The sequence below is a fragment of the Cibotium barometz genome, chromosome 64, assembly GCF_041138505.1.
Source record: "Cibotium barometz isolate CiBa-2024 chromosome 64, ASM4113850v1, whole genome shotgun sequence".
Classification (NCBI taxonomy): domain Eukaryota; kingdom Viridiplantae; phylum Streptophyta; class Polypodiopsida; order Cyatheales; family Cibotiaceae; genus Cibotium; species Cibotium barometz.
In genome coordinates this window covers 24,700,275-24,727,893 of record NC_141109.1, presented here as the reverse complement: position 1 = coordinate 24,727,893, position 27,619 = coordinate 24,700,275, and the positions used below count along the sequence as shown (strand labels likewise).

The 27,619-nt window shown below is 45.5% G+C and overlaps 1 protein-coding gene across 3 annotated transcripts; it reads left to right on the top strand.

The window, feature by feature from the left end:
- On the top strand, positions 1-27,619 carry LOC147603451 (protein ALTERED PHOSPHATE STARVATION RESPONSE 1-like). 3 transcript variants are annotated; one of them, XM_086796836.1, is made up of 5 exons: positions 1-185; positions 903-2,259; positions 2,334-2,506; positions 6,837-7,060; positions 26,603-27,619. In XM_086796836.1, the coding sequence occupies exons 2-5, from the start codon at positions 1,062-1,064 to the stop codon at positions 27,432-27,434; spliced, it is 2,427 nt and encodes an 808-aa protein (XP_086652962.1). In that variant the 5' UTR covers positions 1-185; positions 903-1,061; the 3' UTR covers positions 27,435-27,619. The 3 variants fall into 3 exon arrangements, with proteins under 3 accessions (XP_086652962.1, XP_086652959.1, XP_086652961.1); XM_086796833.1 differs by having other exon boundaries at positions 1-632; XM_086796835.1 differs by having other exon boundaries at positions 31-236.

Below are 27,619 nucleotides of genomic sequence, written 5' to 3'. Positions count from 1 at the left end.
AAATACGTGCACAAAGGAATCTCTCTCTAGAGCCTTTAGCGGGCTAGCTCTCTGCACTTTCTCTCTCTTCAGGAAAATGCAGTTTTGGCACGGTGGGCACTGAGCTCACACGTGCCTACTGTAAACTCAAAATCCGAAGTTGGCGGTGTTTCTCTCTCTGCGTCGAGAGTCTCTCTTTCGGGAAGGTGAGGTTTTCGTACGCTGGCTGACAGTTACACGAGTTGCAAAACCTGCAGGTACTCCTTTGCTTCTTTACTCTGTAGAGAGAGAGAGAGAGAGAGAGCGAGAGCCCTTTACCTGTAGCCTTTAACGGCCCGTTTCCTTATCACAAAGCTTCCATCGCCAGGCCCAAGCTTTTCTGAGAGCTTTTTGTTCTGATTGTCGGGCACTTCGTACCCCTCACCCCCCTCTTCTTTCTTCCAAACCTTAATCACACTGCAACCCATTTGAATTCCACCATAGCTTTTTCATACACAACGTTTACCTCAACTGGGTCCTTCTACCTGTGTGCCCTTACTGTTGCTAAAAGCGAACCCCAACGGTACCTTCATCTGGGCGATGAAATGAAGCAGGCGTTCTTCTTCTTCTTATTCTTCTGCTTCTTCATCGTCATCGCCATCAAACGTTTTTAGGTCTGTAAGTTACCCCTTTTCTTTAGTTGGATGGTATCCCACTAACTAAGCCTGGAAACTCTGCAGAATTTTAAGTTGAAGTATAATGTTAAATTAATTGTGGTTTAATAATGCAATTCAATAATGTGTTTTTTGAGTGTCTAAGATTGAAAATTTGAGGACCCATTTCTCTGTTTGGGGCCATATGGAGGTCAACATGGTTGATTTTTGACTACCCATTTCTTTATCAAGGCCAAAGTGGTTGATTTCTAACTTCCCATTTCTTGTCAGGTGCCAAGATGATGGGCAAAACGCCTTTCTTGTCAAGGTTTTACTCTCTGGATACATGGCTACCACCCAGATGGTCATGCTAAACAGTAGTTTCAATGTAGCATGTTGATGATTTTCTGAAGCTTAGGGTTCTGAAGGGCGCTGTGCCATATTTAAGGGATGGGTTGTACCACCTCTATACCTTTGGTGGATACTTGCGATGACGTGATGAGGAGATGCAAGGATCGCAGATTGCTTATACAGAATGCCATGAATCACAGGCAGGAGTTTGCAATGGCACACATTGCATACATACAGAGCCTCACAAGTGTCGGGTTTGCGCTTAGGCGTTTCGCAGAAGGAGAAATCTCTGATTTACAGTCATCTCCTAGAACTCCCAGTAGCCCTATATTAGCTCTACCTCAACCTTCTTCACCTTCTGTAGGAGACTTGTCCCCTCCTGCTTCAAGCTTTCGTGCTTCTGCTCTCTCTCCACCTCCATCACGTCCCTCGAATCTCAATCTTAACACTAACCCACCTTCAACCCCTCCCCTTGCCATAACCGGGAGTCCCCCACTCTCTCCATCACCACTATCCACTGACCCATCTCCATTCTCACCATCTAACCCTCCTCCCTCTCTCCATGCTACGAGCTACCCAGCAGACATCGTTGACACCCCCCTGCCCTACTCTGTGCATGACATAGCATCACCCGATAGAGGCAGCGAACTTTCCCCACCCTATTACTCCCCTGCAAGGGATGACCTAGATGATGCTCTCGAGGCATACAGCCCCCCACCTTCATCCTCTCTTCCTACAGATTCTTCATGGTTTTCATTCGGCATATTTACTCCTCCACTTATCCCCTCTCATCTCCAAGAGCAGAGACGAAACAGGCGGGTTGGTGACTTGAAGGATGAAGACACACAGGAATCTGATGAAGCAGGCGAAGACGAGGGGATGCCTGACCTAGAAGAGGTGGAACACAAGGAAGATGAAGGGGGGCAAGATGATGAGAGGGACAAAATGGATGAGACTGTGTCTGACGATATTGAGAAGAGGGTTGTTTCAGAGGAAAAGGTTGGATTATCTGATACTAAGATGGATGAAGATGGATCTGTCAACGATAGCATGGAGAAGGATAAGTGGGTTGTCGTGTCAACTGTGCAGAAAGAGGTGGAGGTGGTGGCAGAGAATGATGGGAAGAAAAAGGCAAAGAAAGAGCTTGCTGTTCTCACCACTGTGAAGGAAAGGAATGTAACAGAGGCTGTGAAGCACATCGATGAACAGTTTGCAAGAGCATGCAAAAGCGGGCGGGATGTGTCCAGGATGCTAGAAACACAGATGCATCGTCACTTAAGAATCTCAGGCTCAAAAGGTATGCTCTCTGCCGGTCCTGGGCATTGGGTTGTGACATCGATTTTCATGAGTTTTTTTTTTTTTTGGTTTCAGATTCGTCCAAGGTTTTCAATGCAATCACATCGCATTGGTCTAGGAAGACATCTTCTATGATGAGAGATGCATATGAAGACAACGATTTATCAGAATGTGGCATGGCTGGCAGCCATGCTTCAACTTTGGAGCGGCTGTACGCATGGGAGAAGAAGCTCTATGATGAAGTGAAGGTGGGCATTCTTTCCATTGTCTTCTTCTCATGAGGTATATTGCCCTGCCATTATGTCATTGTGCTTGGCTTTGGTAAGAGTGTAAACGTTATACACCTGGAGATGTGGTCGACCACCCGTAAGATGCCCTCGTTTCTTTCTTGCCCCAATCTTATGCCCAGGTTGCCCACAAGATAGTGTCCAGCCTTCGTATAAAACAATAACCTTGAGATCTTGTTTTTCACATGGGAGACATTTCCTGAGATTCAAGCGCTGGTCGGGTGTGTTTCCCACGAGTCAAGCCCTTCTTTGTTTGAGGGTGCCCACAAGATGTTTTGGGTGCCTGGAACCATGCATTGGATAATCTTGCATTCCCAAAGCTTGTACACCAATGAATATTTGGGCATCGTGGAAGCTCTTTCACATTGGGAGAGGTCTAGGTTAGTGATAGATGCATTGTTTAAATGAGTAACCCATAGTTGTACTATCATTGATAGAGCTTGAGTACAAAGTTGCATGCTTTGCATATTGTGAGGCATTACGACCAAGGAGGATTCTATACGAGGATATGGATGTGATGAAGTAGTCCACAACTTTGCAATAATATGACAACTAAAGCTACATGGATATTTGCTCAAAATCTTGTGTTTCATGCAGGTATGAAATAGATTGAGATGTAGTAGCACTTTGTGCGTGAGCTCATCATGTTCAAAGAGGGTGAGATGGTATATAATCTGATGATAAAGAATTACGTATACATCTTCACAAAGGCTCTTATTAAGGATCGGATGAAGCTGCACTAGGCATCAAACCACAGAGATAGTTTACCTTTGGAGATGGGTGTTGGGATATCAATGCTCCACCCTCATATTGTGATGTCTTATGTCCTCGCTCATGTTTGTACATATCCTTCGGTATGAGGATTAGCCATGGTGACCTAGGAGGCCGGATAGTGTAGAGACGGCTCGCATGAAATTTGAAGATTGCCATTATCTCATAATGAGTGAGGGTAGGTATACTTTACTCTTGAACACCTTGTCCAAAGTTTGTAGGGGCCCAAATGGGGTCCAAGATGAGCTTGGATTGCCATGGGATGGTGGCATTGACCATGATCGGCTCACCGAGAACAATGGCACTGACTATCTAGAATGGTCTAGTTGTAGCTGGCTTGGGTATCCAAGTCTATATACCAGCCCCTTCTTCTTATAGTTCATTAGTCATCGCTACAAGTTTATCTCTTAGCCTTTATTAGCATACAACCCTTGTCTTAGATCAGCCATTGAAGCTTTCTTCATGGGGGCACACATTAGTAATACAATATTATTATTCTCTATCTTTGGTATTGTGCAAGTTGAGTTTTAAGTTTTGTGTTGGGAAAGATCTACTTCTTATGAGTGTTGCCGATATACATTGCTCGTTGTAACCTCTTACACACCCACACCCACACCCACATCCACACACACCCGTAATTTACACACGTTCACATACATACATACATTCATATGTACACACACATACATACATACATATACATTCCCATATATTATGTATACATGCATATATGAATTTATGCTTCTCAAGTTTGTTTTTTACAATCTTTATGTATAACTACATTGTCAATTAATGGCTTTGGCAAGACACTCTTAACAATTTATGTGCATGTACATACACGCACGACTCTTTAACAAATATGTACGCATTTGTTTTTTACAATCTTTATGTATAACTACATTGTCGACACTCTTTAACAAATATGTACGCATTTACATACATACGTACGTGCATATACACTATAAACCTAATGGCGTGTTGACATAGACAGATTAACAATGAGAAAGACGTCCACCATCACAATTGCAGGATAGTAATCTGCGCAAACTTTGTAATAATTTGGAAAACCCAAGCCCAATTATACAACAGAGGAAGCTGTTTGGAAAATACAAATAATCAACCCAGAGGTAGAATTGTCTAAGTTGATGGAAATCTCTGTTGTTTTCCAAAGTGGGCGCTGTCTCCTATAGATTCGTGCCTTCTATCGCACGTGGGAGCGTCTTGACGTTGATGACAGCCCGTACGGCCTTCTACAGAGGTGTACGGGCTGCAACAGGTACAGGTACATGGATTGTGTATGGCAGGTGTTGGCGAGACCATATTCCCAAGTGCTCAATATATATTTACTTTGTCCACCATATACATTAATTGAATTAATTGAATGTAAAATCCAATACCCGGGATAAAAAGCCCAACCATGATATGTGAGGCTGAGTGCTCGAAAAAAAAACACTATTTGTTTTTTGTTTTTGAGTTCTCTAGGTTTTATAATTAAAATATATGAAAAATCATTTCTTGAAATAAGGGTTACTGAAAATAAAAAAAAGCTTGATTTTGTAATAAGTCTCATATTTGTAGCGTAGACTTTTCTTTAATATAATGCACTGTATGTCTAAAATACACTAGAATGTCAAGCACTGTATGTCTAAACATCATTAAAAACACGAGATGCCCACATAATAAATTGTCCTTCCACACTCATTTAGAGTGTGGACAGCCTTATAAAAGCTTGTTCCTGCTGCACAAATCCTTCCTAGATCTTTGGCTGACGGCTAGGCATGTTTCCCATGGGACACCAGGGCTGAAGTGACCATCCAGGAAACTGTCTTGGGCACCTTTGACCAAGTTTGGAACACCAAGGTCTTTGCACTGGATAATCCCCTATTCCCAAAGCCATATGTTTGGGCGTGCTGGAGTCCATCAGACCCCTTTCGCAGTCAGGTTGCTGACAATGTGAATGCCTATTTATAGGGTTCTTCACATGGGTTGACTTACGGAACCATGCTTGTAGGACGTGCATCTTTGCTGTCCATGGGCTGTATGGCCTGCCTGATTGTCCAATTGTTTGTCCATGGTGCCCGGTTGCTTGTCTGCCTTGTTTGGTATGCTTCCAACGTGACACTAGGGCTCAAGTGATGATCTCAATATCTAGGGAATTGTCTTGGGCGCCTTTGACCAAGTTCCGGGAGCCAAGTTCTTTGTACCCCATTCCCTGGAGTCCACGAGACCCATTCACACTAGGAAATGTCTAAACTGGTGAAAATGCTTATTTATAGAGGAGATGATTATGACAAGGTGCTTCTCTAGCCTATATATGGCTCTTCAACTTCCCATGCTTCCACTTATGGGATAATCCAAGGCACCTTCTAGCCATAGATCACACGCTCGAAATCGCCAACCTTCCAACATGTAGGACCTGCCCAACCAGCATCTTTGCATAACCAGCCCACGTGGCTGTACAGCTTGCCTGTGTCTGCCCTGTAAGTCTAGTTGTTGGCTCGCATTTTGTCCACACAATGGAGGTGGGTCACATACACACATACATGCATATAAGTATGCACATATGTGTGTATATACTTACATACATATATACGTATGCACATATGTGTGTATATACTTACATACATATATACGTATGTATGTATGTATATATGTGAATACACATGCATACATTGTGTGTATACAATCTACATACACATTCATGAATGCATATACACATATATGCATGTATGTATGCAGACATGTATATGTATATGTGTACATACATTTATGTATGTATGTATATACGTACGTATGTGCTTTATACACATGCAAGTTTGTCTCTCAATCCCCCCTCCTCTCTCTCTCTCTCTATATATATATATATATATATATATATATGTATGTATGTATGTATGTATGTATGCATGTATATTTATATGTAGATATATATACATACACATATGCACATACATACATACATACATACAAACATACATACATGCATGCATGCATATATATATATATTTGTGTGTGTATGCAGATATATACATATACGTATATATGTGCACACTATTATACACACACACACACACACATATACACATCTGTATATATGCATATATATATATTTGTAAAATTGTACACACGTCTGTGTGTGTACACTGTATATGTGCATGTACACATGTATATGCATAGGCATACATACATACATACATTTATGTGTGTATGTATGTATATGTATATATATATATATTATCTGGATGCATCTATTCATACCTATATATATGTGTGTGTGTGTGTGTTTGTGTGCGCGTGTGCATGTACATAGGTATGTATAGATGTATGTGCATATAAATGCACGTTCACCATACATACAAGTACACATGGATGCATGCATACATAACCTACAGGATGTGCACACATGCAAACTTGCTAGTCTACAAATTTTGATTGGTCTGTGTCTGTAACAACTCAAGCATTATTTATCTTGCTCTTCTTAAGGTGTGGAAGGCTGAGGGCTTCATGATTTGTTTTGCAGGCAGCAGAACTTATTCGGATGGCCTTTGACCAGAAATGCAAGCAATTACACAACCTTAATGCTAAGGGTGCCGGTCCTGTTGTGCTCGATAAGATGAGAGCTACTCTAAAAAAATTAGACACGCAGCTTATGGTGTCTCTCAGAGCGATACATGTAGCTTCAATGAGAATCCAAGACCTTACAAATGAAGAATTGTACCCCCAGTTATATGAGTTATTGGGAGGGTATGCATTCTTAGTTGTTTTGTGTAATTTTACTTGCTGAAAGTGTCTCAGTGAGAATGCTTTTGTTGTGTATGTTGTGAATTTTTTATGCATCAGCATGGAGTCTCTAACATGTTTTTTAGATGAGGACTATACTTACTCAAGAGAGTAAGTATAAAGAAGGAATTCCTTAATGTGTTTTTGGAGGAGTTGAATATTTTTGACGGGCAGGAACTGCTACAGTTCCTGTATTAATGGGATTTCCCCAGTGTATATTTTGAATCTAGAGGGCTAAAGCGAATGATTGAGGTGGGCAATGCCTAGGGGGAGGCCCAGGCTATTAATTAATGTGGCTGAAGGCTGAAGGCTGCAAAAGGAAGAAATTGACCGCATTGCAGCCATAGGGCAATGGGAGATTCAGTCTAGCCATGTGTGTAGAAGCCCCAAATTGAGGAATCGCCACAAATGATCTGGGAAGCATACACACGTTGCTTTTGGGAAGGTTGGATGGTGAATGAAAATAGGAAGCTCTCTTTCTCTGTGAGCTGCATTGTCTTCTTTTGAAGAAAGGAGCAATTAATTACTGGCCTTAGGCTTATAGTATTCCTATCAGCCTTTTATGTCAGGTGGGTAGCCAAAAGCGCCAAAAGGGAAAGAGGTGAACCTTACATGTACAATGAAAAGTGAGGCAAGTGAAATATCACATGCATGCTGCTTTTCATTCGGGAGAAGAGGATCTAGGGTTTCCTGCAACACAATTTTACAGGAAAACACAGTAATCTCAGCGATCCAGGTATGGCTTACTAGCATCAGGGTTTCAGCTCGTAGAGGGATTGTCATAGCTGGGTACAGTAAAAAATAGAGCAGCAAGGCCTAGATCTGTAGTGAATTTTGTTTGCAGTGGTTTTGAATAAAACTTCTTTGACTTCATGCCTCACCCGCTTCTTTGCCTGCGTCAACATATGGAAAAGTTTTTTCTGTGTTCAAGTCGTCCGTCCGCCCTTTGATTGGCATTATGGCATTTGCCCAAGCTTATCATCCTCCACCCCCACCACCATCCTTTTCCCCCAAGACGAGCTTAATACCTTACAGGCAGATTTTGATAAAGAAATCAAGACCGCACTCATTGGAAAGATTTTCGGGTAACATCCTTCCTACTCTTAGGCTAGGGATTGGATCTTGCTGCACTTGCCATAGAGCTTGCCTTGCATTTTACTGAGGCCCGCTTACTTGGGAAGGGGATTCTTCCAAGTAGATTGGCAGAGGCAACCTCACAAACTCTTCAGAGAAACTTGTTTCCCTTGGCCCGAGGAAGCTATTCTTCTTTTGATACTGCTGAAACTTCGACCGGGTGCCAGAGGACTGCAAAGCTTAGCAGATGAGGCTGACAAGTAGCCCATTACATGGGAATGACCTTATGAGAGGATCTTGGTGGACCCTTGGGTGGAGCAAGGTATATGCACTGGCCATGACGGAGAGATGCGCAACGACAGTTCTTCTGGACTCCAGGAATTCTAAAAGTCTTCCAGACGATGAGAGAGAGGCATCTACCCAGCATCTCAAAGGGGGTCATTGACAGATTGCATAGATTGAATCAGCTATACCTAACCACTTTATTTGAGGTACATTTTTAGATCAGTATCACCACTTGTGGTTTGGGTTTTTTTCAGGGACAAGTGTGTCCCTTCAGGTGTTGGGATTCTTGAAGGCAGAGGAGGAAGAGGTTGTTGCCTTCTTTCCATTCAGTCTGGAGGCAATGGAATACAAACCACATAGAACATGAGAGGGCAGCAGGCTGCCATAAGCCACAAAAAGATTTATTTTCTCACAAGAAGCACAAAGGAAAACCAGCCAGCCTGGCGACTCGTATGGTTTACTAGGGGACCATGATACAAAAACACAAACCGCAAGGCACCGACATGTACAAGTGATCACACTTGGCTGTGTGATCCGTCCTGTGAGAGTAGTGAGTCGCTTTGAGAAGGGTTGGTATACTAACCCTTCCCTAGTGAAGGTTTACTCATGCTTCATGGTGCCTATGGCTATATGGTGGAATATCTACATTGAGACCTTGGTGGCTGATGTGTGACTAAGCCCATGAGGAGCATACCTTTCTTTAGCTACATTGTGTGTAACACTAGGTTGCTCATGCTTGAGCAGACCCAAAGAGTTTCCACTCTTAGGCATCACACTAGGAGGTGTATGACATTACACCCCCCCATTTCAGAGGAGATTTTGTGTCACCATTTGGTCCATCTCCATTTATGGAATCACTTCTATGGGATTGTCACTCCATAGAGCGGCCAGATTTGTGCCATGTTCACATGGGGCCAGGCCAGTGTCCCATGTGAAAGGGCCAGTTTTATGGTGTCACATAGACGGGAGCCAGATCAGTGCCACCCGTGTGTGTGACCAGTGCCACGTCACATGGACGGAAACCAGTTTCATGTCACCCGTGTGATTTTTGCTTTGTGCTGTATGGACGGGAGCTTGTTGGGGCCACTCGTGTATGGCTAGGATGGTGTCTTACCTATGGGACTGTCACTCCATGGGAAGACTAGGACATATTTATTTATATTTGTCGCGCCAGTTTTGTGCCCGACAGGAACCTCTTGTACAAGTTTCATGAAAGGGAGATTTCGTCCACTATTTGTGCACATGCATTTATGCTTGCATGCATAAATTTGTTTTTGCATGACTTGTTTGCGTGTGTCTGCCTGTTATGCCGTGCCAGTACTCTAGATGGGGACGCTCCCAGTGTACTGTGGAATGCTGTTTGCTGACTTGGTGGTGTGGCGTGTGAACAGGTGGTAAGTATTGTCATTTTGCCCCTTTTAAAATGTAAAATCCATAAGCTATGGGTAACTTTAATGTTTATAAGCTAATGTGTTCACACATTTAAAAGAAGAGCTGGACATTTTCTTTTGATGGTGTCCATAGTATTAAATTGGATGTAAGGTTTTAATAACCTTTGATAAGGCTTTTGCATGAAACATTTTTGGGAAATTCCCACGTGTGGTGGGTTGGTGGCTTCTTTCTCTCCATCGCCTGCAGTCTCCTCTATCCATCGCCTGACTGCTGTACTCGCCTGCTGCCTACGCCAGTACTTGCTGTACCCGCCTGTACCAACGTGCTGAACCCGCCATACAGCCTTGCTGTCCACGCTTGTACCAGCCCTGCAGTACCCGCCACACAGCCCTGCTGCCCACGCTTGTACTTGGCTGCCCTTGTGTATCTGCTGGCTGCCGTGTACCTACTGGCTGTCCATGTGAACCTATTGGTTGCCCACGTGTACCTGCTGGCTGGTTGTACCTGCACACGTGTGAAGTACCTAATGTGCTTGATTGTACCTGCTACAAATTGTACCGGTTGTATCTGGATTGTACTCACCGTACCAGGTGCTCTCATATTCTTTTTCTTATTTGTATAAATTTGAAATTTGCTAATTTAAATTCAGAAAATGCTTTAAGTTGTGTAGTGCAAGAGCATGGCATGTATATGCTGACCATGTTCAAGAAATTCTTCCTGGTGTGGCTAGTATATTTCCCAGTGTGGTGTTGTTAACCGCGCTCTCAGAGCTCCTGAGAGCCAATGAAGGTTAGACTCCCCAAGGAATTTGGAAGCAAAGCTCATTGGGGACAACCAGGCCACGTTTCCTCCATGGTGTACCCTTGGCTTGCGTTAGTACGGGCGTGCCTGTTGGTGCACGGTCCCAGAAGACCAGTGAAAGGCAGGTGTTCACCCAGTGAAGGTGGGAATGAGCCTGTGATTTGGGGTTACTCCGACCAACACCTCTTCATCGACTTGAACCAGTTCTATTTGGTTGTTTTCACTCCCTTGTGGAGAAATCTGGCTAGTCAGGTCCGTAACACTTGGACAAATATAAATACTCCAAGAAATACAAAAAGTGTTGAGGGGGGAGCCGGTCCTTTCCGGCCCCAGTGCTGGTGTCATTTGTATTTTCAGCATTTCCAGTATTTGTGTTGCTAATGTTGTTTCCATTGTTTAATAAGAGTTAAATTAAGTGTTCTAAAAATGTGTATATTGTCTTCCGATCTGTAGGTCTCCTGTAGCCATCACGCGGTAAAGAATCCATGCACGAGGAAGAGCCCAATGCATTGAGGGCTGAGTTGGAGCACATGAAGAGGCTCTTGCAGGCAAAAGAGCAAGAGCTGAAATTCTTGCATGAGGACCCCCATGTACGAAGTGTTATAGAAGCCAAGAAAGCTGATGCTATGGTGGACATGACTTTTGAGTCTATGGCTCGAGAAGTGGGTAAGAAGCCAAGGGAGTTGCCACTCTCTTATCTTATCCGCAAGGGTGACCTTAAAGAGGGAGAGGATGGACAGCTTATGTCCAAGAATCCACCCCGTTTGCAGCATGGGGACCCAGCCTCTCAAAGGTTGAGATCATACTTGCATAAAGAAGAAGTATCGGTCACCTCTCGCCATGCATCCACTTCTCATGGCATAGGAGGAAACAGATTTATGTATGCTCAAGGCCATTTGGATTCTAGGTATGTACATCATGGGGACAATGGTCGGCATGCAAGCGAAAAGACCGAGTTGTCTCGTGGTGGCGAGACAAGGCATTTCTCAGTGAGGTCACATGCAGTGGGGCCACAAGAATCAAAGACCCATGTCACTTTGGCTAGTGGAACACCCATCATTGCCCATGAGGCTCATGCAGAGAGAGCTCGTTTGTAACATGGAACCCAGCCTCTCAAAGGTTGAGATCATACTTGCATAAAGAAGAAGTATCAGTCACCTCTCGCCATGCATCATGGCATAGGAGGAAACAGATTTATGCATGCTCAAGGCCATTTGGATATTCTAGGTATGTACATCATGGGGACAGTGGTCGGCATGCAAGCCAAAAGACCTTGCCTATTGAGTTGTCTCGTGGCGAGACAAGCCATTTCTCAGCGAGGTCACATGCAGTGGGGCCACAAGAATCAAAGACCCATGTCACTTTGGCTAGTGGAACACCCATCATTGCCCATGAAGCTCATATCGGAGAGAGCTGCCCCGTTGGATAAGGGGAAGAGAAAAAGAGAAGAGCATGTACCACATCCCAAGAAGCTCAAGGAGTTCAAGGCAGGGGACAAGTCCGTGAAATTTGATGCCTTTCATGGAGAGTATGATGCCTCTAAGGTGCTAGCTTTTATGGCCCAGTTTGATATTGCTTTTAGCGATGAGGACTTCACTGAGAAGTCTAAAATTCGTCATGCAAGCATGTTCTTGAAGGGGACAGCTTCCCATTGGTGGATCACTGAAAAGACCACCAAAGACCCCATTTGCACTTGGAAAGAGTTTAAGGACAGATTTTATGCCCAATTCTTGCCTCCTAATGCAGAGCAAACTCTCACCCAAAAGTGGGATAGACTTGAGCAAAAAGATAATGAAAGTGTGTAGCAGTATGTCAATAAGTTTTGGAAAGTGTTGCTTGAGGTAACTCCCTTTATGCAAATCTTCGAGGATGAAAGAAAGAGAAAGTTTTACTCTGGATTGCAACCAGCTTATCGTTCGGGCATTGAATTGCACCCGAAACACACTTTGCAACAGCTTATAGCCTTTGCTCTTGCTACGGAGCAATTGGTGCTCAAAATTAAGCAAGATCAAGGGGGTTCTAAGGGCAAAGAGAAGGCTGTCCCAAATCTGCAAAAAGGTGGACAGCCACATAAAAAGAGCTTCCGGGAGGTCCAGAAGGGAGGTAAAGCTGAAAATACCTCATCCAAGGAATGGGCCAAAGAAGAACAAATTTGGCTTGACTCCCGAGCAAAGGGAGCAATATGCAAAGGAGGGGAAATGCTTTTCTTGTGGCAGCAAAGAGCATATGCTTAGACAATGCCCTAACCGCAAACCAAAGCATGAGGACAAGCAAACCAAGGCAAATGTGCATGCAGTTCCCGATGTGCAGGGAAACACAAAGCATGATGGAAAAGAGAGGACGGTATGCAAAGCATGGGGTCAAATCAAGGATTAGCCCGCTCTATTTATGTTTGATGATTGTGCAACAGATAACTTCATCTCTATTTAGATGGCAGCCGCCTTGGGTATTAAGGTTGAGGACATGGGGCCTCAAATTGAAGCAAAAGCTGTCTTTGTTGGTAAAGAGGTGCAGGTTATGTCATGTGCATCACAGATGCCATGGACATTCTCTGGGCTAGATCCAGAAGAGGCAAACAGATAAAGACCATGAACTAGTAGAAGATAGGTAGAACCAGAATGTAGGAGCTTCAGGTGTAGCATCTGAGGTGGACATGGAGCAGGACTTGGAGCAAAGCATGGATCAAATGGCTGTCGGCCGCAGGACAGAGGATGCTGGCTGCCAGAAGAGCTGTCGGTTGACGTCAGCAGAGTGTGGGCAGCAGGCGCATCATACACAAGTAGCAGATCCAGTCGGGCAGCGTTCACCATCAGTCGGGCGGCGCTGAATAGTTGGTATGGACATGGAACTGGCCGACCAGCAGTCGGCCAGCATAAAGAGTGTCCAAAGACCCATATAAATAGGGCCACATGCTCTATGTTTTATTCATTCAGCCCACTAGGGGTTTGAGTCATTAGGAGTCCTAGTTTGGGACTGAATTTTGGTGTGTTATCACCTTTTCAAGAAGGCAGCCCATGGCTGCAGACATGTACCCTTTTTGTACCATAGTATATACTGAATTTCCAGCACTTCTCTCTCTCTCTCTCTCTCTCTCTCTCTCTACTCTCTCTCTACCTGCGTTTTTGCATCAGATGGTGCGTTTTTGCATCAGAAGGTTTCCAAGAGTGTTTAGGGCTGAAAGAAGACTACCCAGAGCTTCCGCATGTTACATTGGTATCAGAGCATCAGGCTCAGCAAAGCTAAACGCTGAATCAGTCCCAGATGATGGTGTACAGGTCCAAGGTACAGGAAAGTACACGGATTTGAAGCCCAAGGCGAGGAGCATAGAAGCGGGAAGAACTCCCAGGAGGTTTGTTGGTGGTGTTCCACAGTGCCAGATGGGGATGGCAGTTCCGTGAGCCAGATAGGCTCTCAGGTAACGGTCCCAAGGGAGGTTGATCCTCCAAGGGTGATGTGATGCCAGACTCAGTTCCAAGAATGAAGACCAAGACGGTGTTCAGAGTTAGGGCAGGAATGGATTGTGGACTAGAGGAAGACCAGATGCATAGATCTTCATCAGAGACAGAGTGGTTTGGAGAACAGGCCGGGTTTTTAGAGAAAAAGGTCTGGCAGGGGGATGGATGATGACAGAGGGACTTCGGGACAGGATTGGGATGATGACAGTCATCCAAGAGCAGGTTGGATTCCCGTCATCAAAGGGGGATGTCATGTGCATCACAAATGCCATGGACATTCTCCGGGCTAGATCCAGAAGAGGCAAACAGATAAAGACCATGAACCAGTAGAAGATAGGTAGAACTAGAATGTAGGAGCTTCAGGTGTAGCATCTGAGGTGGACATGGAGCAGGACTTGGAGCAAAGCATGGATCAGATGGCTGTCGGCTGCAGGACAGAGGATGCTGGCTGCCAGAAGAGCTGTCGGCTGACGTCAGCAGAGTGTGGGCAGCAGGTGCATCATACACAAGTAGCAGATCCAGTCGGGCAGCATTCATCATCAGTCGGGCAGCGCTGAATAGTTGGTATGGACATGGAACTGGCCGACCAGCAGTCGGCCAGCATAAAGAGTGTCCAAAGACCCATATAAATAGGGCCACATGCTCTATGTTTTATTCATTCAGCCCACTAGGGGTTTGAGTCAGTAGGAGTCCTAGTTTGGGACTGAATTTTGGTGTGTTATCACCTTTTCAAGAAGGCAGCCCATGGCTGCAGACATGTACCCTTTTTGTACCATAGTATATACTGAATTTCCAGCACTTCTCTCTCTCTCTCTCTCTCTCTCTCTACTCTCTCTCTACTTGCGTTTTTGCATCAGAAGGTTTCCAAGAGTGTTTAGGGCTGAAAGAAGACTACCCAGAGCTTTCGCATGTTACAGGTTACTCCACTTATTGGGAAGTTGCCGGGTTACCTTGATCCTGAGCATTTCTTGGTTGCACCACTTAATGGATGCGATGTATTGCTTGGCAAGCCATGGCATCATAGGCTTGAGCCCCGCAAAGAGTACAAGACAAACAGAATTTTCTTTATGCATAGAGGGCGCATGCATGTTATTGATGCTGGCAAGGAAGGGGATTCTATCCCACTTGTATCTCACATCCAGATTAATAAAGCAATGAAAAAGAGTCTTTTTGCGTACTTGGTTTTTGTTCGTGATAGCATTGAACCAAGTCATCGAAATGTGGATGTTTTGACTCAGGATAGGTTGAATTTTCTTCATGCATATAAAGATTGTTTTGCTGCTGCATTGCCAGGTGAACTACCTCCTCAAAGGCCCGAGGATCATCGCATAGATCTTGTGCCAGGTAGTTCTCCACCTAGCAAACCCGCATATCGTGTGAGTGCCGCACAACAAGAAGAGATCATGAAGTAGGTTAATGAGCTTTTGGAGAAAGGTTTGGTTCAGCCAAGTTCCTCACCTTATTGCTCTCCCGTGCTTCTTGTTCAAAAGAAAGATGGGTCTTTCCGCATATGTGTGGATTATAGAGCTCTAAATGAGCTCACCATCAAGAATAGATTTCCAATCTTGCGTATTGATGACATTTTGGATAAGCTTAATGGCTCGGCTTGTTTCAGCCGTATTGATTTGAAGAGTGGTTATCACCAGATACGAGTGGTGCCACAGGATGTCCACAAAACTGCATTCAGGACAGCTTTGGGATTGTATGAATTTTTGGTGATGCCTTTTGGTCTCACCAATGCCCCAGCCACATTTAATCGTATGATGGATAGGATATTCCGACCCCATCGAAAATTCACAAGTGACATCTTGGTTTTCTCCAAGAATGAGCTCGTGCATAGGGCTCATTTGGCCACAGTGTTTGAAGAGTTGCGGAAGCATAAACTCTTCATTAATGCCAAGAAAAGTGAGTTCTTCCTTTTAGAGATACATTATTTGGGTCACATTGTGTAACACGCGGAAGCTCTGGGTAGTCTTCTTTCAGCCCTAAACACTCTTGGAAACCTTCTGATGCAAAAACGCACCATCTGATGCAAAAACGCAAGTAGAGAGAGAGTAGAGAGAGAGAGTGAAGTGCTGGAAATTCAGTATATACTATGGTACAAAAAGGGTACATATCTGCAGCCATGGGCTGCCTTCATAAAAAGGTGGTTAACCCTAAAATCTGTCCCCTATGGGACCTCTAAGGATCCAAACCCCTAGTGGGATTGAATGACTACAACATAGAGCAAGGGGGCCTTTTTATATGGGTCTTGGACCCCTTTTTATGCTGGCCGACTGTTGGTCAGTCATAATTTCATTAAAGTTTATTTAATGAAATTATGACTGTTGGTCAGTCATAATTTCATTAAAGTTTATTTAATTCAACCGACTGGTCATTAATGCTTGTTTTCGATGATGCGCCTGCAGCCCCCCCTTCAACTTGGTTCAGCCGCCTCCACCTCTGGTACAGCCGACTCCCTTGTGGTACAGCCGACAGGCTTTTTCCTCTTGCTCTCCAAGCCCTGCTCCAGTCTACACTACCAACAGCTCTCTGTGCTCCATTTTCTGGTTCTAATGGTCCTTTTTCTGGCTGCCTTTTCTGGACTAGCTGAGGAACTTGTCCATGGGCATCTGTGCACATGACATCCCCCTCTGCTAAACTTGATGATGGGATTTCAACCTGCTCTTGGATGACTGTCATCATCCCAATCCTTTTCCCGAAGTCCCTCTGTCATCATCCATCCCTGGCAAACCCTTTTCTCTGAAATCCCGGCGTGTTCTCCAAACCACTCTGTCTCTGATGAAGATCTATGCATCTGGTTTCCTCTAGTCCACCATCCATTCCTGCCCTGACTCTGAACACCTTCTTGGTATTCATTCCTGGAACTGAGTCTGGCACTCTCACATCACCCTTGGAGGATCAACCTCCCTTGGGACCGTTACCTGAGAACCTATCTGGCTCACGGAACTGCCATCCCCATTTGGCACTGTGGAACACCACCAACAAACCTCCTGGGAGTTCTTCCCGATCTGTGTTCTTGCCTTGGGCTTCGAATCCGTGTACTTTCCTGTACCTTGGACCTGTACGCCATCATCTGGGACTGAATTAGTGTTTAGCTTTGCTGAGCCTGATGCTCTGATACCAATGTAACACGCGGAAGCTCTGGGTAGTCTTCTTTCAGCCCTAAACACTCTTGGAAACCTTCTGATGCAAAAACGCACCATCTGATGTAAAAACGCAAGTAGAGAGAGAGTAGAGAGAGAGAGTGAGAAGTGCTGGAAATTCAGTATATACTATGGTACAAAAAGGGTACATATCTGCAGCCATGGGCTGCCTTCATAAAAAGGTGGTTAACCCTAAAATCTGTCCCCTATGGGACCTCTAAGGATCCAAACCCCTAGTGGGATTGAATGACTACAACATAGAGCAAGGGGGCCTTTTTATATGGGTCTTGGAGCCCTTTTTATGCTGGCCGACTGCTGGTCAGTCATAATTTCATTAAAGTTTATTTAATTCAACCGACTGGTCATTAATGCTTGTTTTCGATGATGCGCCTGCAGCCCCCCCTTCAACTTGGTTCAGCCGCCTCCACCTCTGGTACACCCGACAGGCTTTTTCCTCTTGCTCTCCAAGCCCTGCTCCAGTCTATACTACCAACAGCTCTCTGTGCTCCATTTTCTGGTTCTAATGGTCCTTTTTCTGGCTGCCTTTTCTGGACTAGCTGAGGAACTTGTCCATGGGCATCTGTGCACATGACACATTGTATCCAAGGATGGTGTAAGAATGGATTTTGCCAAGATTGAAACCATTCGGAATTGGCCAGACTTGCAAAATGTACATCAAGTACGTAGTTTTTTGGGGTTATGTTCATATTACAGGCGCTTCATAAGGCATTTTGCTATGATAGCCACCCCTCTACATGATCTCACGAAGAAGAAAGCCACTTTTAAATGGACTCCAAAGGAGCAGGATGCCTTCTTGCAACTCAAGAATGCTATCATATGTGGACCCGTATTGATTGTTCCCAACTTGCAAAGGTCATTCATAGTGGAATGTGATGCTTGTGGCGATTGTATAGGGGCTGTCCTAAATCAAGAAGGTCATGCAGTTGCATATGAGAGCCGTCGATTGCATGATGCCGAGCTTCATATGGATATCTATGAGAAAAAGCTCTTGGCTGTAATTCATGCCTTAAAGATATGGAAACATTATCTTCTTGGGGTTGAATTTGTAGTCAAGACAGATCATCAAAGCTTGAGATACTTTCTATCTCAAACAAAGCTTTCGGAGAAGTAGATGAGAATGGCAAACTTTCTTTCCATGTTTCATTTTCAGATTGTACATAGTCCGGGAAAGAAAAATGTGGTGGCAAATGCATTATCTAGGAGGCCTTATGTGGCTGTAGTTTCAGTGGCCTCTCATGGGGACTTATTTGCCATGCGAGATTTGTATCATTTGGATGCTGATTTTTGCCATATATAGATTGATTTGATGGCTGGTGGCTCACATGCCTCTTATGTGATCAAGAGGGTTATCTTATGAAGGATAACTGCTTATCTGTGGTGAAGGAAATGCATCCAAAGGTTATGGAGGACTGTCACGCTCCACCTTATGCTGGTCATAGAGGTATCATGCCTACTACACGCATGATTGAGAGATATTTCTTTTGGCCAAGCATGCGTAAAGACATTGAGGCATATGTACGTGCATGTCTTACTTGCCAAAAGGTGAAATTTGACAGGCAAAAACCTCCAGGTTTGCTTCAGCCATTGCCGATTCCCTCGTAGCCATGGGAAAGTATTACTATGGACTTTATTATGGACTTGTCTAGATCCCAGCATGGGAATGATGCTATTTGGACCATTGTGGACAGGTTTAGCAAGCAAGCTCACTTCTTGCTCGTCAAGAAAACCATTAAAGTTGATCATATGGTGAAGCTTTTTCTTGCTAACATCTTCAAGCATCATGGTATGCCTAAGTCCATTGTTGGGGATAGAGATCCCAGGACTACGAGCCTCTTGTGGAGGGCTTTATTTGATAACATGGGCACTAAACTTGAGTTTTCATGAGCTTATCATGCCCAAACGGATGGCCAAAGTGAAGCTGCAAATTCAGCCGTGTTGGATTTGTTGAAGTGTTATGTGGTAGATCAAAAGACTCCATGAGAGAAGCATCTTCCACTTGTAGAGTTTGCCTACAACAACACAGTTCATGTCTCCACGGGAAAGGCCCCATTTGAGATTATTTATGGCAGAGTGGTCTTGCCACCCATCCTTCGTTCAAAGGATGAGATTTTTGCAGCTGATGAGTATGTGCGTGACTTGGATGTAGCCTTTGCTCAGGTGCGGACAGCCATTGCAAGGTCACAAGATAAGCATAAACGGGTTGCTGACAAGCATAGGAGAGACATGCAAGTCAAGGAAGGTGATTGAGTATTGCTGAAATTTGAGAAAGCTAGGCTTCAGAAGAGGCCAAGACGAGAGGGATAATATCCAAAGCTTTCTACTCGATATTATGGACCCTTCCAAGTGATTGACAAGATCAATGACGTGTCCTTTACCCAGCCATTGGAAGATTCACGATGCTTTTCATGTGAGTCTTTTGCGGAAGTATGTGGGGCCAGATCCAGAGGCGCCTGTCACAGAAGATCCGCCAGAAGTTGATGAGCTTGAGGAGATCCTTTAGCCAGAGCAGATTGTATTTCACAAGGAGAGAAAGTTACCACATGGGAAGCTTTCCAGGAGATGCCTTGTGAAATTTAAAAATTATTTACCAATTGATGCAAAGTGGGTAGATGAGGATTATTTTGTTGACTACCCTCAGCTTCTACAGGCATATCTTGAGGCTTTTCAGTTGAGGTCAACTGTTTAGAAGCCTGGGGGGATGCCACCATTTGGTCCATCTCCATTTCTGGAGCCACTTCTATGGGACTGTCACTCATAGAGCGGCCAGATTCGTGCCATGTTCACATGGGGCCAGGCCAGTGTCCCATGTGAAAGGGCCAGTTTTATGGTGTCACATGGACGGGAGCCAGATCAGTGCCACCCGTGTGCGCGACCAGTGCTGCGTTACATGGACGGGAACCAGTTTCGTGTCACCCGTGTGTGATTTGCTTTGTGCTGTATGGACGGGAGCCTGTTGGTGCCACCCGTGTATGGCCAGGTTGGTGTCTTGCCTATGGGACTGTCACTCCATAGGAAGACCAGGAGATATTTATTTATATTTGTCGCGCTAGTTTTGTGCCCGACAGGAACCTCTTGTACAAGTTTCATGAAAGGGAGATTTTGTCCACTATTTGTGCACATGCATTTATGCTTGCATGCATAAATTTATTTTTGCATGACTTGTTTGCGTGTCTGCTTGTTATGCCGTGCCAGTACACTGGACGGGGACGCCCCCAGTGTATCGTGGAATGCTGTTTGTTGACTTGGTGGTGTGGCGTGTGAACAGGTGGTAAGTATTGTCATTTTGTCCCTTTTAAAATGTAAAATCCATAAGCTATGGTTAACTTTAATGTTTATAAGCTAATGTGTTCACACATATTTAAAAGAAGGGCTGGACATTTTCTTTTGATGGTGCCCACAGTATTAAATTGGATCTAAGGTTTTATAACCTTTGATAAAGCTTTTGCATGAAATATTTTTGGAAAATTCCCACGTGTGGTGGGTTGGTGGCTTCTTTCTCTCCATCGCCTGCAGCCTCTTCTATCCATCACTTGGCTGTTGTACGCGCCTGCTGCCCACGTCAGTACTTGCTGTACCCGCCATTCAGCCCTGCTGTCCATGCCTGTACCAGCCATGCAGTACCCGCCACACAACCCTACTACCCACGCTTGCACTTGTTGGTTACCCTTGTGTACCTACTGTACCTGTTGGTTGCCCATGTGTACCTGTTGGCTGCCCATGTGAACCTATTGGCTGGCCACGTGTACCTGCTGGCTGGTTGTACCTGCACACGTGTGAAGTACCTAATGTGCTTGATTGTACCTGCTACAAATTATACCGGTTGTATGTGGATTTTACTCACCGTACCAGGTACTCTCATATTCTTTTTCTCATTTGTATAAATCTGAAATTTACTAATTTAAATTTAGAAAATGCTTTAAGTTGTGTAGTGCAGGAGTCTAGTATGTATTTGCTGACCATGTTCAGGAAATTCTTCTTGGTGTGGCTAGTATATTTCCCTGTGTGGTGTTGTTAACCGTGCTCTCAGAGCTCCTGAGAGCCAGTGAGACGGTTAGACTCACCAGGGAATTTGGAAGCCAAGCTCATTGGGGAGAACCAGGTCACGTTTCCTCCGCGGTGTACGCTTGGCTTGCGTTAGTACGAGCGTGCCTGTTGGTGCACGGTCCCAGAAGACCAGTGAAAGGCAGGTGTCCACCCAGTGAAGGTGGGAATGAGCCTGTGATTTGGGGCTACTCCGACCAACACCTCTTCATCGACTTGAACTAGTTCTATTTGGTTGTTTTCACTCCCTTGTGGAGAAATCTGGCCAGTCAGGCCCGTGACACTTGTACAAATATAAATACTCCAAGAAATACAAAAAGTATTGAGGGGGGGGGTCGGCCCTTTCCGGCCCTAGTGTTGGTGTCATTTGTATTTTCAGTATTTCTAGTATTTGTGTTGCTGATGTTGTTTCCATTGTTTAATAACATTTAAATTAATTGTTCTAAAAATGTGTATATTGTCTTCCGATCTGTAGGTCTCCTGTAGGGAGCGGTCACATTTTGACAGAGACTTCGGCACTCGTCAAGAGGAGCGAGATATCCTACTTCTTCTGGCTTTCTTGTCACGTGCACCCCGCGCGTGGATGCCACGTAGACATATCTGTACAGAAGGTGCAGGACCTGGGATGGAAAACTGGTCCCATGTGAGCCGAGTTCGGGACGAGTCAGCCAGGGTTCCATTCCAGTCGTCCGAGGTCAGGGGTGCGTTGTCCTGCACATGAAACAGTTCCAGTCCGCGTTGTGAGTCTCCCTCTGGAATGATGTCAGTGGTTCTGTGTCAGTGATGAGTCTCCAGAGCACTGTGTAGACAGTTAGGGCTTGCATATAGGAAAGGGGCAGCCCATAGGGCTACCCCAAGGACAGATATGGGCATGGTGGAGGTGTAGAACCACCCCCATAGGGGCCAGGAAGGGCTTGGCTGTGGCCACCAGCCACGGGATGGCCATGGAAGGGCTGTAGGACAGCCCTACAGCTCCTGGACAGGCAGCCGACAGGGTACGCAGCCCTAGAGGGCTGTAGGCCAGGTGTGGGGCAGCCCACACAGGCTGCCCAGCAGCCAGAACTGAGGCGCTTGATGGCCAGCAGTTGTTTTTGGTGATGCACAGATTTTAAAGCATTTAATGCTGTATTTTCTGGTCGTGGAGCAATTTTCAGGCAGCCGACGGGCTTTAAACCAGCCGACTAGCATCCGTGAAGGGTATAAATACCCATTGCATGGTTCAGTCCATTCATCTCATAATTCACCAAGTGTTGAAGCTGAACGAAAGGGCAGGACAGCTAAGGACAAGCTAACGCAGAAGGGTTGAAGGATTGAAGGTCAAGGGCAGAGAGCTATCTCAACCAAGACGGTTCAAGTTTAGTCTTTATTTTAGTTTTGCATCATTCTAATAAAAGCAAATATACCATTCGTGGTGGGGGCCTTACAGAGGTTATTCAGGACCCAACACTGTGTCCTCTTCTCCCCCCCCTCCCCCCCCCCTCTCTCTCTCTCTCTCTCTCTCTCTATTTTTGTGCACAGCTATATTCAGTTTTGTGCGTTAATTTCGTCGCGACAAGTGTGCTGTTTTTCTGAGGATTGAAGTTACCGACCCCCCCCACCCCCAAGCTTCCGCATGTTACATTTCTACACGGTGGGTTGTCCACCAACCAATGGAGATCTATTTTTGGCGCGGGCCCTTCTTGTCCTAGATGCCCAGCTTCATCCGAGATAGTGTATCATTGCTTATGGGAGCGCAAAGGAGCACAAAGAATGTAGGTATCTATAGCCCAACACTTCGGCAAATTGAGAAGTGATCCTACTATATTCTTTTTTCGAGAAAAAGATCCTTCTATTAGTTAATAAAAAAACAGTCACGAAGGGCTAGATACCTTGCCTCCATGTGTGGGGAAACAAATAATCAAGAGGTGGAGAAAGATGCACTTCTCCTCCGGTTAAGGGCTTAGCCCCCCACCATCCTCCTCATAAGCCCTGACAACCTTAGCGTCTGTGGCCCAAGCGACAGTTCTCCATGTAATGATATGGGTTGAGGTCTTGTCCATAGTGAAGATGCAGAGAATCTGTTGCCAAACCTGTTGAGTCTTAAGGCAATCCCAAAGACAATGTTGCTGAGACTCCTGAGCGTGGTTGCACCTTGGGCAAGTTGCTGGTTGACCTCCAATGGCCAACCACGTGCCTACCACCAAGCTCTTGTGTACTATCAACCAAAGAAAGAGGGTGCTCTTTCGAGGCCAAAAACTGTCCTAGAGCCTCTTCCAAAAATCCACGAGAGAACGTTGGGAGAGGCTCTGTGACTGCCAACGTACTACTGCTATCGGGGTGCCGTCAATATCTGGCATTTGAATCCTGCGGCCTAGCCGCGTTATGTATGCGAAAAAGGGGGCATTCAGAGTCTCCTCTGATCAACAGGATCACGCCAAGTCCACTCTCTCGGGTCCCATTGGAGGTGCGTGAGAGGTTGGCTCTCCCAAATCCATACCGCTAGAGTCTCTCCTTGGCTACCTTGGCCGGCGGGGGGTCTATGTGTCACTCATGTGCTTGGAATCCCATCACCCTCGCCCTCTGTAAGGTGCAACCATTGAAATCCTCCAAGGGGGGCTCGGATCTCTCTAATCTACCATGGGGACCAATAGAAAAAGTGAGCAAACCACAATCCTCATCGCTCCATGGACTGCCAATAGAATATCATGCCTAATAAACATGCCAAGTCATCGGCCGGGGGGGTGGGGGTGGGATAGGTGTCAGCCAATCCTGAGGAATAGCAGAGTCGATGTCGAGGCTGAGCTGTCTCCACCTTGGATCCCTTCTAGGCCTCTCTCTCTCTCGAACCTCTGGGGGCAGCGGCTTGTGTGCAAAATCTCGAAGGGACTTGGCAGGTCCTATGCTCAACACGTCTCATGATACATGAGGTTGGGCCCCCAACATATGGCCACTGGGTAAACGGATTAGGGGTTCCAGATCAGTGGCTTCCGCATACGCTCCTCTGAGGCTACTGGAGCTAGCTGCCTAAGGGCCAGCTTGAGGTTATCCCAAGCTCGGAGTAAGCTGGCTGCAAATTTGTCCTCAAAAGCTAGGCTAAATCCACGGGCCGCATCTCTGTGAAGATTCGGGGGGAGGGGGGAGGGGGGAGGGGGTGGGGTGTTTGGGATAGGTTTCAGCCACTCCTGAGGAATCCGGCTGATGGCATTGGCCAAGATCTTGTAGGCGGTCCCAAGAAGGGTGATGGGTCTCCATTGCCGGATCTCCAATCTATCACCACCCTCCTTAGGAATCAAGTGTATTAAATCCTCTAAAAGCCTCTCTGGCATGGACCTGTGGTCATAATCTCATTGAAGGCTGGCTGCTCGAAGGTCGCCTTCCATGAGGTCCCAGTGGTGAAGAAAGAAAGAAACTGGAAGCCCGTCCGCCCCCGGGCATTTGCCCCTAGGAGGAGCCATCAATGCCTCTGCCAGCTCTATTGCAGTGAAGGGAGTTAATAATAAGGACCGAAGAGTGGGGAGAACTACCTCTTATGTGTGCCGCTAGACCCTCTCATGCGTGTCCATCCCTTGTGGGGATAATGGGACACCCTCGACACATAACTTAACCTTTTTTTATGACCCTTCCATCTGCTTTTTCATATCTCCGAAATTTCGTACGTTTTGGATACGGCGGTTAAAGTAAGTCACTTTTTGAATGAAGCGTGGTGAAAATGAGTGGCGATGGCTCTCACATGGGGTCAGAAACAATAGCTCCATCTTGGCCATGGCTCTCTTCGCCTGTGAGTGCCTGCTATCTCAAAGAAGTCCCTGGTGACTCTATCGCCAGCCTCGGTCCAAAAGGAAGCACTGGCTTGGTACTTGTACTCCACTCTCCTTTCCTCGATAGATCCGATCTCCGTAACGGAAGTTGACTCTTAATCCACGGGCTGTCCATCGGAGAGGAAGGCTGTTGGGAGGGGCTCGTCGGGGGTTCAGTGGGGCCAGCTTGCCTCATTGGAAACTGAGAGTCGGAGGAGGAATCTCTGCGGGGAAACGGTCGCCAAACCAAAGGGACCCTCGCTGTGATTGGAGGGGGCCCATCGCCGACGGCTGGGAGTTGTGATAAATGCTTGAAACGGTTCTGTGACATAACCGAATCCTTTTGTACTTTGCCAGCTTGGCCGCGCAGCGGCGATGCTTAGCTTTGGTAGTTAGTTGATGGCCCAGGTGTGGGCCAACGGTCCGCCACTCTCTGGCAGCAGGGTCATCTGCGGTCGGGTCCTGGTGCTCCGTTGCTTGAGAGCCTACCTCTCTCTCTACCCCTTGGTGAGGATCTGAACGGGGATCCAGGGGGGGGAGAAAATGGGTCCCATTGACATTGTATTGGATGTGATTGGTTGACAGCTTTTGGGTTATTTCACATGAATTTATAGCAAGGGTATATGAGTTTCATGTATGGAGATGATAAGTTTACGTTGATCAAAACTCATGTGCCAAGTATCAAGAGATCCGCGCTGATCCTATCTCATAGTTGTTTGTGAAACTAGTCCTGCTCATGAGGTATGTAAAAAACGGTATGGTACTAAACTATGCGAGCGAAACTAATGCGAAACTTTTTTTATTATTTTTATGGCCATTTTTTTGGGGTGGCTTTTTTTATGGCTGTTTTTTTCTTGTTGTTTTGTTTTACTGTTTTTTATGGCCGTTTGGGCAATGGGGGCTTTTTACCTTGCCACCTTCTCTCGACACTGCATCCCCAAATGTGTACAAATATCTTTTTTTTCAAGTGTTTTTTAAAGTCGATCGTACCTCTATCGAACTTATTTTTTTGCAATAGAAAGTCCCGTACCGGTACTGTTTTTTGTACCTTCGTCTCATTTCGTACTTGACAACTATGTCCTATCTATATTACTTGGGGTGCATGATTTTCTAAGTCTGGCCCATAGCTTGTTTTTGAGGGTAGGGGAGCAGATCTTGTTATACTTGTTCATAGGGGCAGGATACCCCCCCCACCCAAGTTGACCAGATGCTCTGAGGCCTTCAAGGGTATTCATGTTTATGACATCCAATGTATTCGCAGTATTATGGAGTGACATCGTTCACACTCTTTTGGCCACTTGAGGGATCTTCTAGAGCTGCGCAAACAAAATGCAGAAGATTTATGAGAGACTGGAACCATGATATTTTCTTCTCCTACACTCCTGTAGGGCTTTTATGGGAGCATATGTTGAGATCTCCCTTTGTATGATTTTATTTTAATTAATAGAAGTCTCTTTTTTGGAAAAAAAAAAACCTCATGAGTGATGTTCTAAAATATTTTTGGGTAAATGCCAGGTTAGTGAGCATGTGGAAGATGATGTTGGAGTGTCACCGAGCACAGGAAGCAATTGCATTGAAGATGCAGACTTTTGAGAACTCTGTTACAGGGGATGAGGCCAGCGAAGCACACAAGAAGGCAATTGTTGACCTAGAAGAGGAGCTTGAATTGTGGCAAAATCATTTCCAGCACTGGATCTGGTCTCAGAAAAAATACATCAATGATCTGCACAAATGGTTAGAGAGATGGTGTGAAACAAAAGAGCCAAGTAAGAAAGGCAAAAAAGTCTCTTCTGACTGGACAGAGGGGGCTCCAATCTCCCGGCTACTAAAAGAGTGGAGAGATTCCCTTGTGGGCCTTGAAACCCGGCAGAAAGTCGTCGACGGTATCAGGAGCTTTGCCGCTGTGATCCACTCTCTAGAGGAAAATCAGTCAGATGAGCTGAAATTAAAGAAACAGGCAAAGAGGTCTGCAAAGAGCTTAGATCAGCAGACACTCTCTCTCAAGAAGCTTGAGGAGGAGTATGTGGAGGGCAGAGCCCACTCGGCCAACCACAGGTACAAGTCTGCGGGAAGGTCTGGCCAGACTACAGAGAACAAGTTGCAGGAAAAAAGGGCTCGTTTGGACGAGTACAGAACTCGTGTGGATAATGAGAAGCACCAGCACTCTGCAGTAGTGCAAGGCCGGAGAAACACCACCCTTGATCTTCTCAAGGAACATCTTCCAACAGTGTTCGAGTCCATGGCTTCATTTGCTGAAGATGCTTGGAGAATGTATGTGAAAGTGCAGGAAAAGACTGAGATTGCTGACACAGAAATTGTTGCGACACATCTAATCTGGAAGCAGTAAAGGCTGTTAGAAAGTGGTTTATGCTCATGTAAATTGTATAGTATCTATTTTTCTACTTGCTATTGATGGAAGCATGCCTGTTTGGTGGGCATGAAAGGAGGGGCCTGGGCCTTTTGGACCTTATTTGCAGAGAAGGGTTCTGTACATCAGTATTATGGGAATTTGATGTCAACAATTTTGTGTTA

Excerpts from the sequence above, each read along its gene's own strand:
- LOC147603451 (XM_086796836.1), top strand. The coding sequence starts at position 1,062 with ATGGGTTGTACCACCTCTATACCTTTGGTGGATACTTGCGATGACGTG. Across the intron at positions 2,260-2,333 it reads AAGAATCTCAGGCTCAAAAG|ATTCGTCCAAGGTTTTCAAT; the intron begins GTATGCTCTCTG and ends TTTTGGTTTCAG. Across the intron at positions 2,507-6,836 it reads AGCTCTATGATGAAGTGAAG|GCAGCAGAACTTATTCGGAT; the intron begins GTGGGCATTCTT and ends TTTGTTTTGCAG.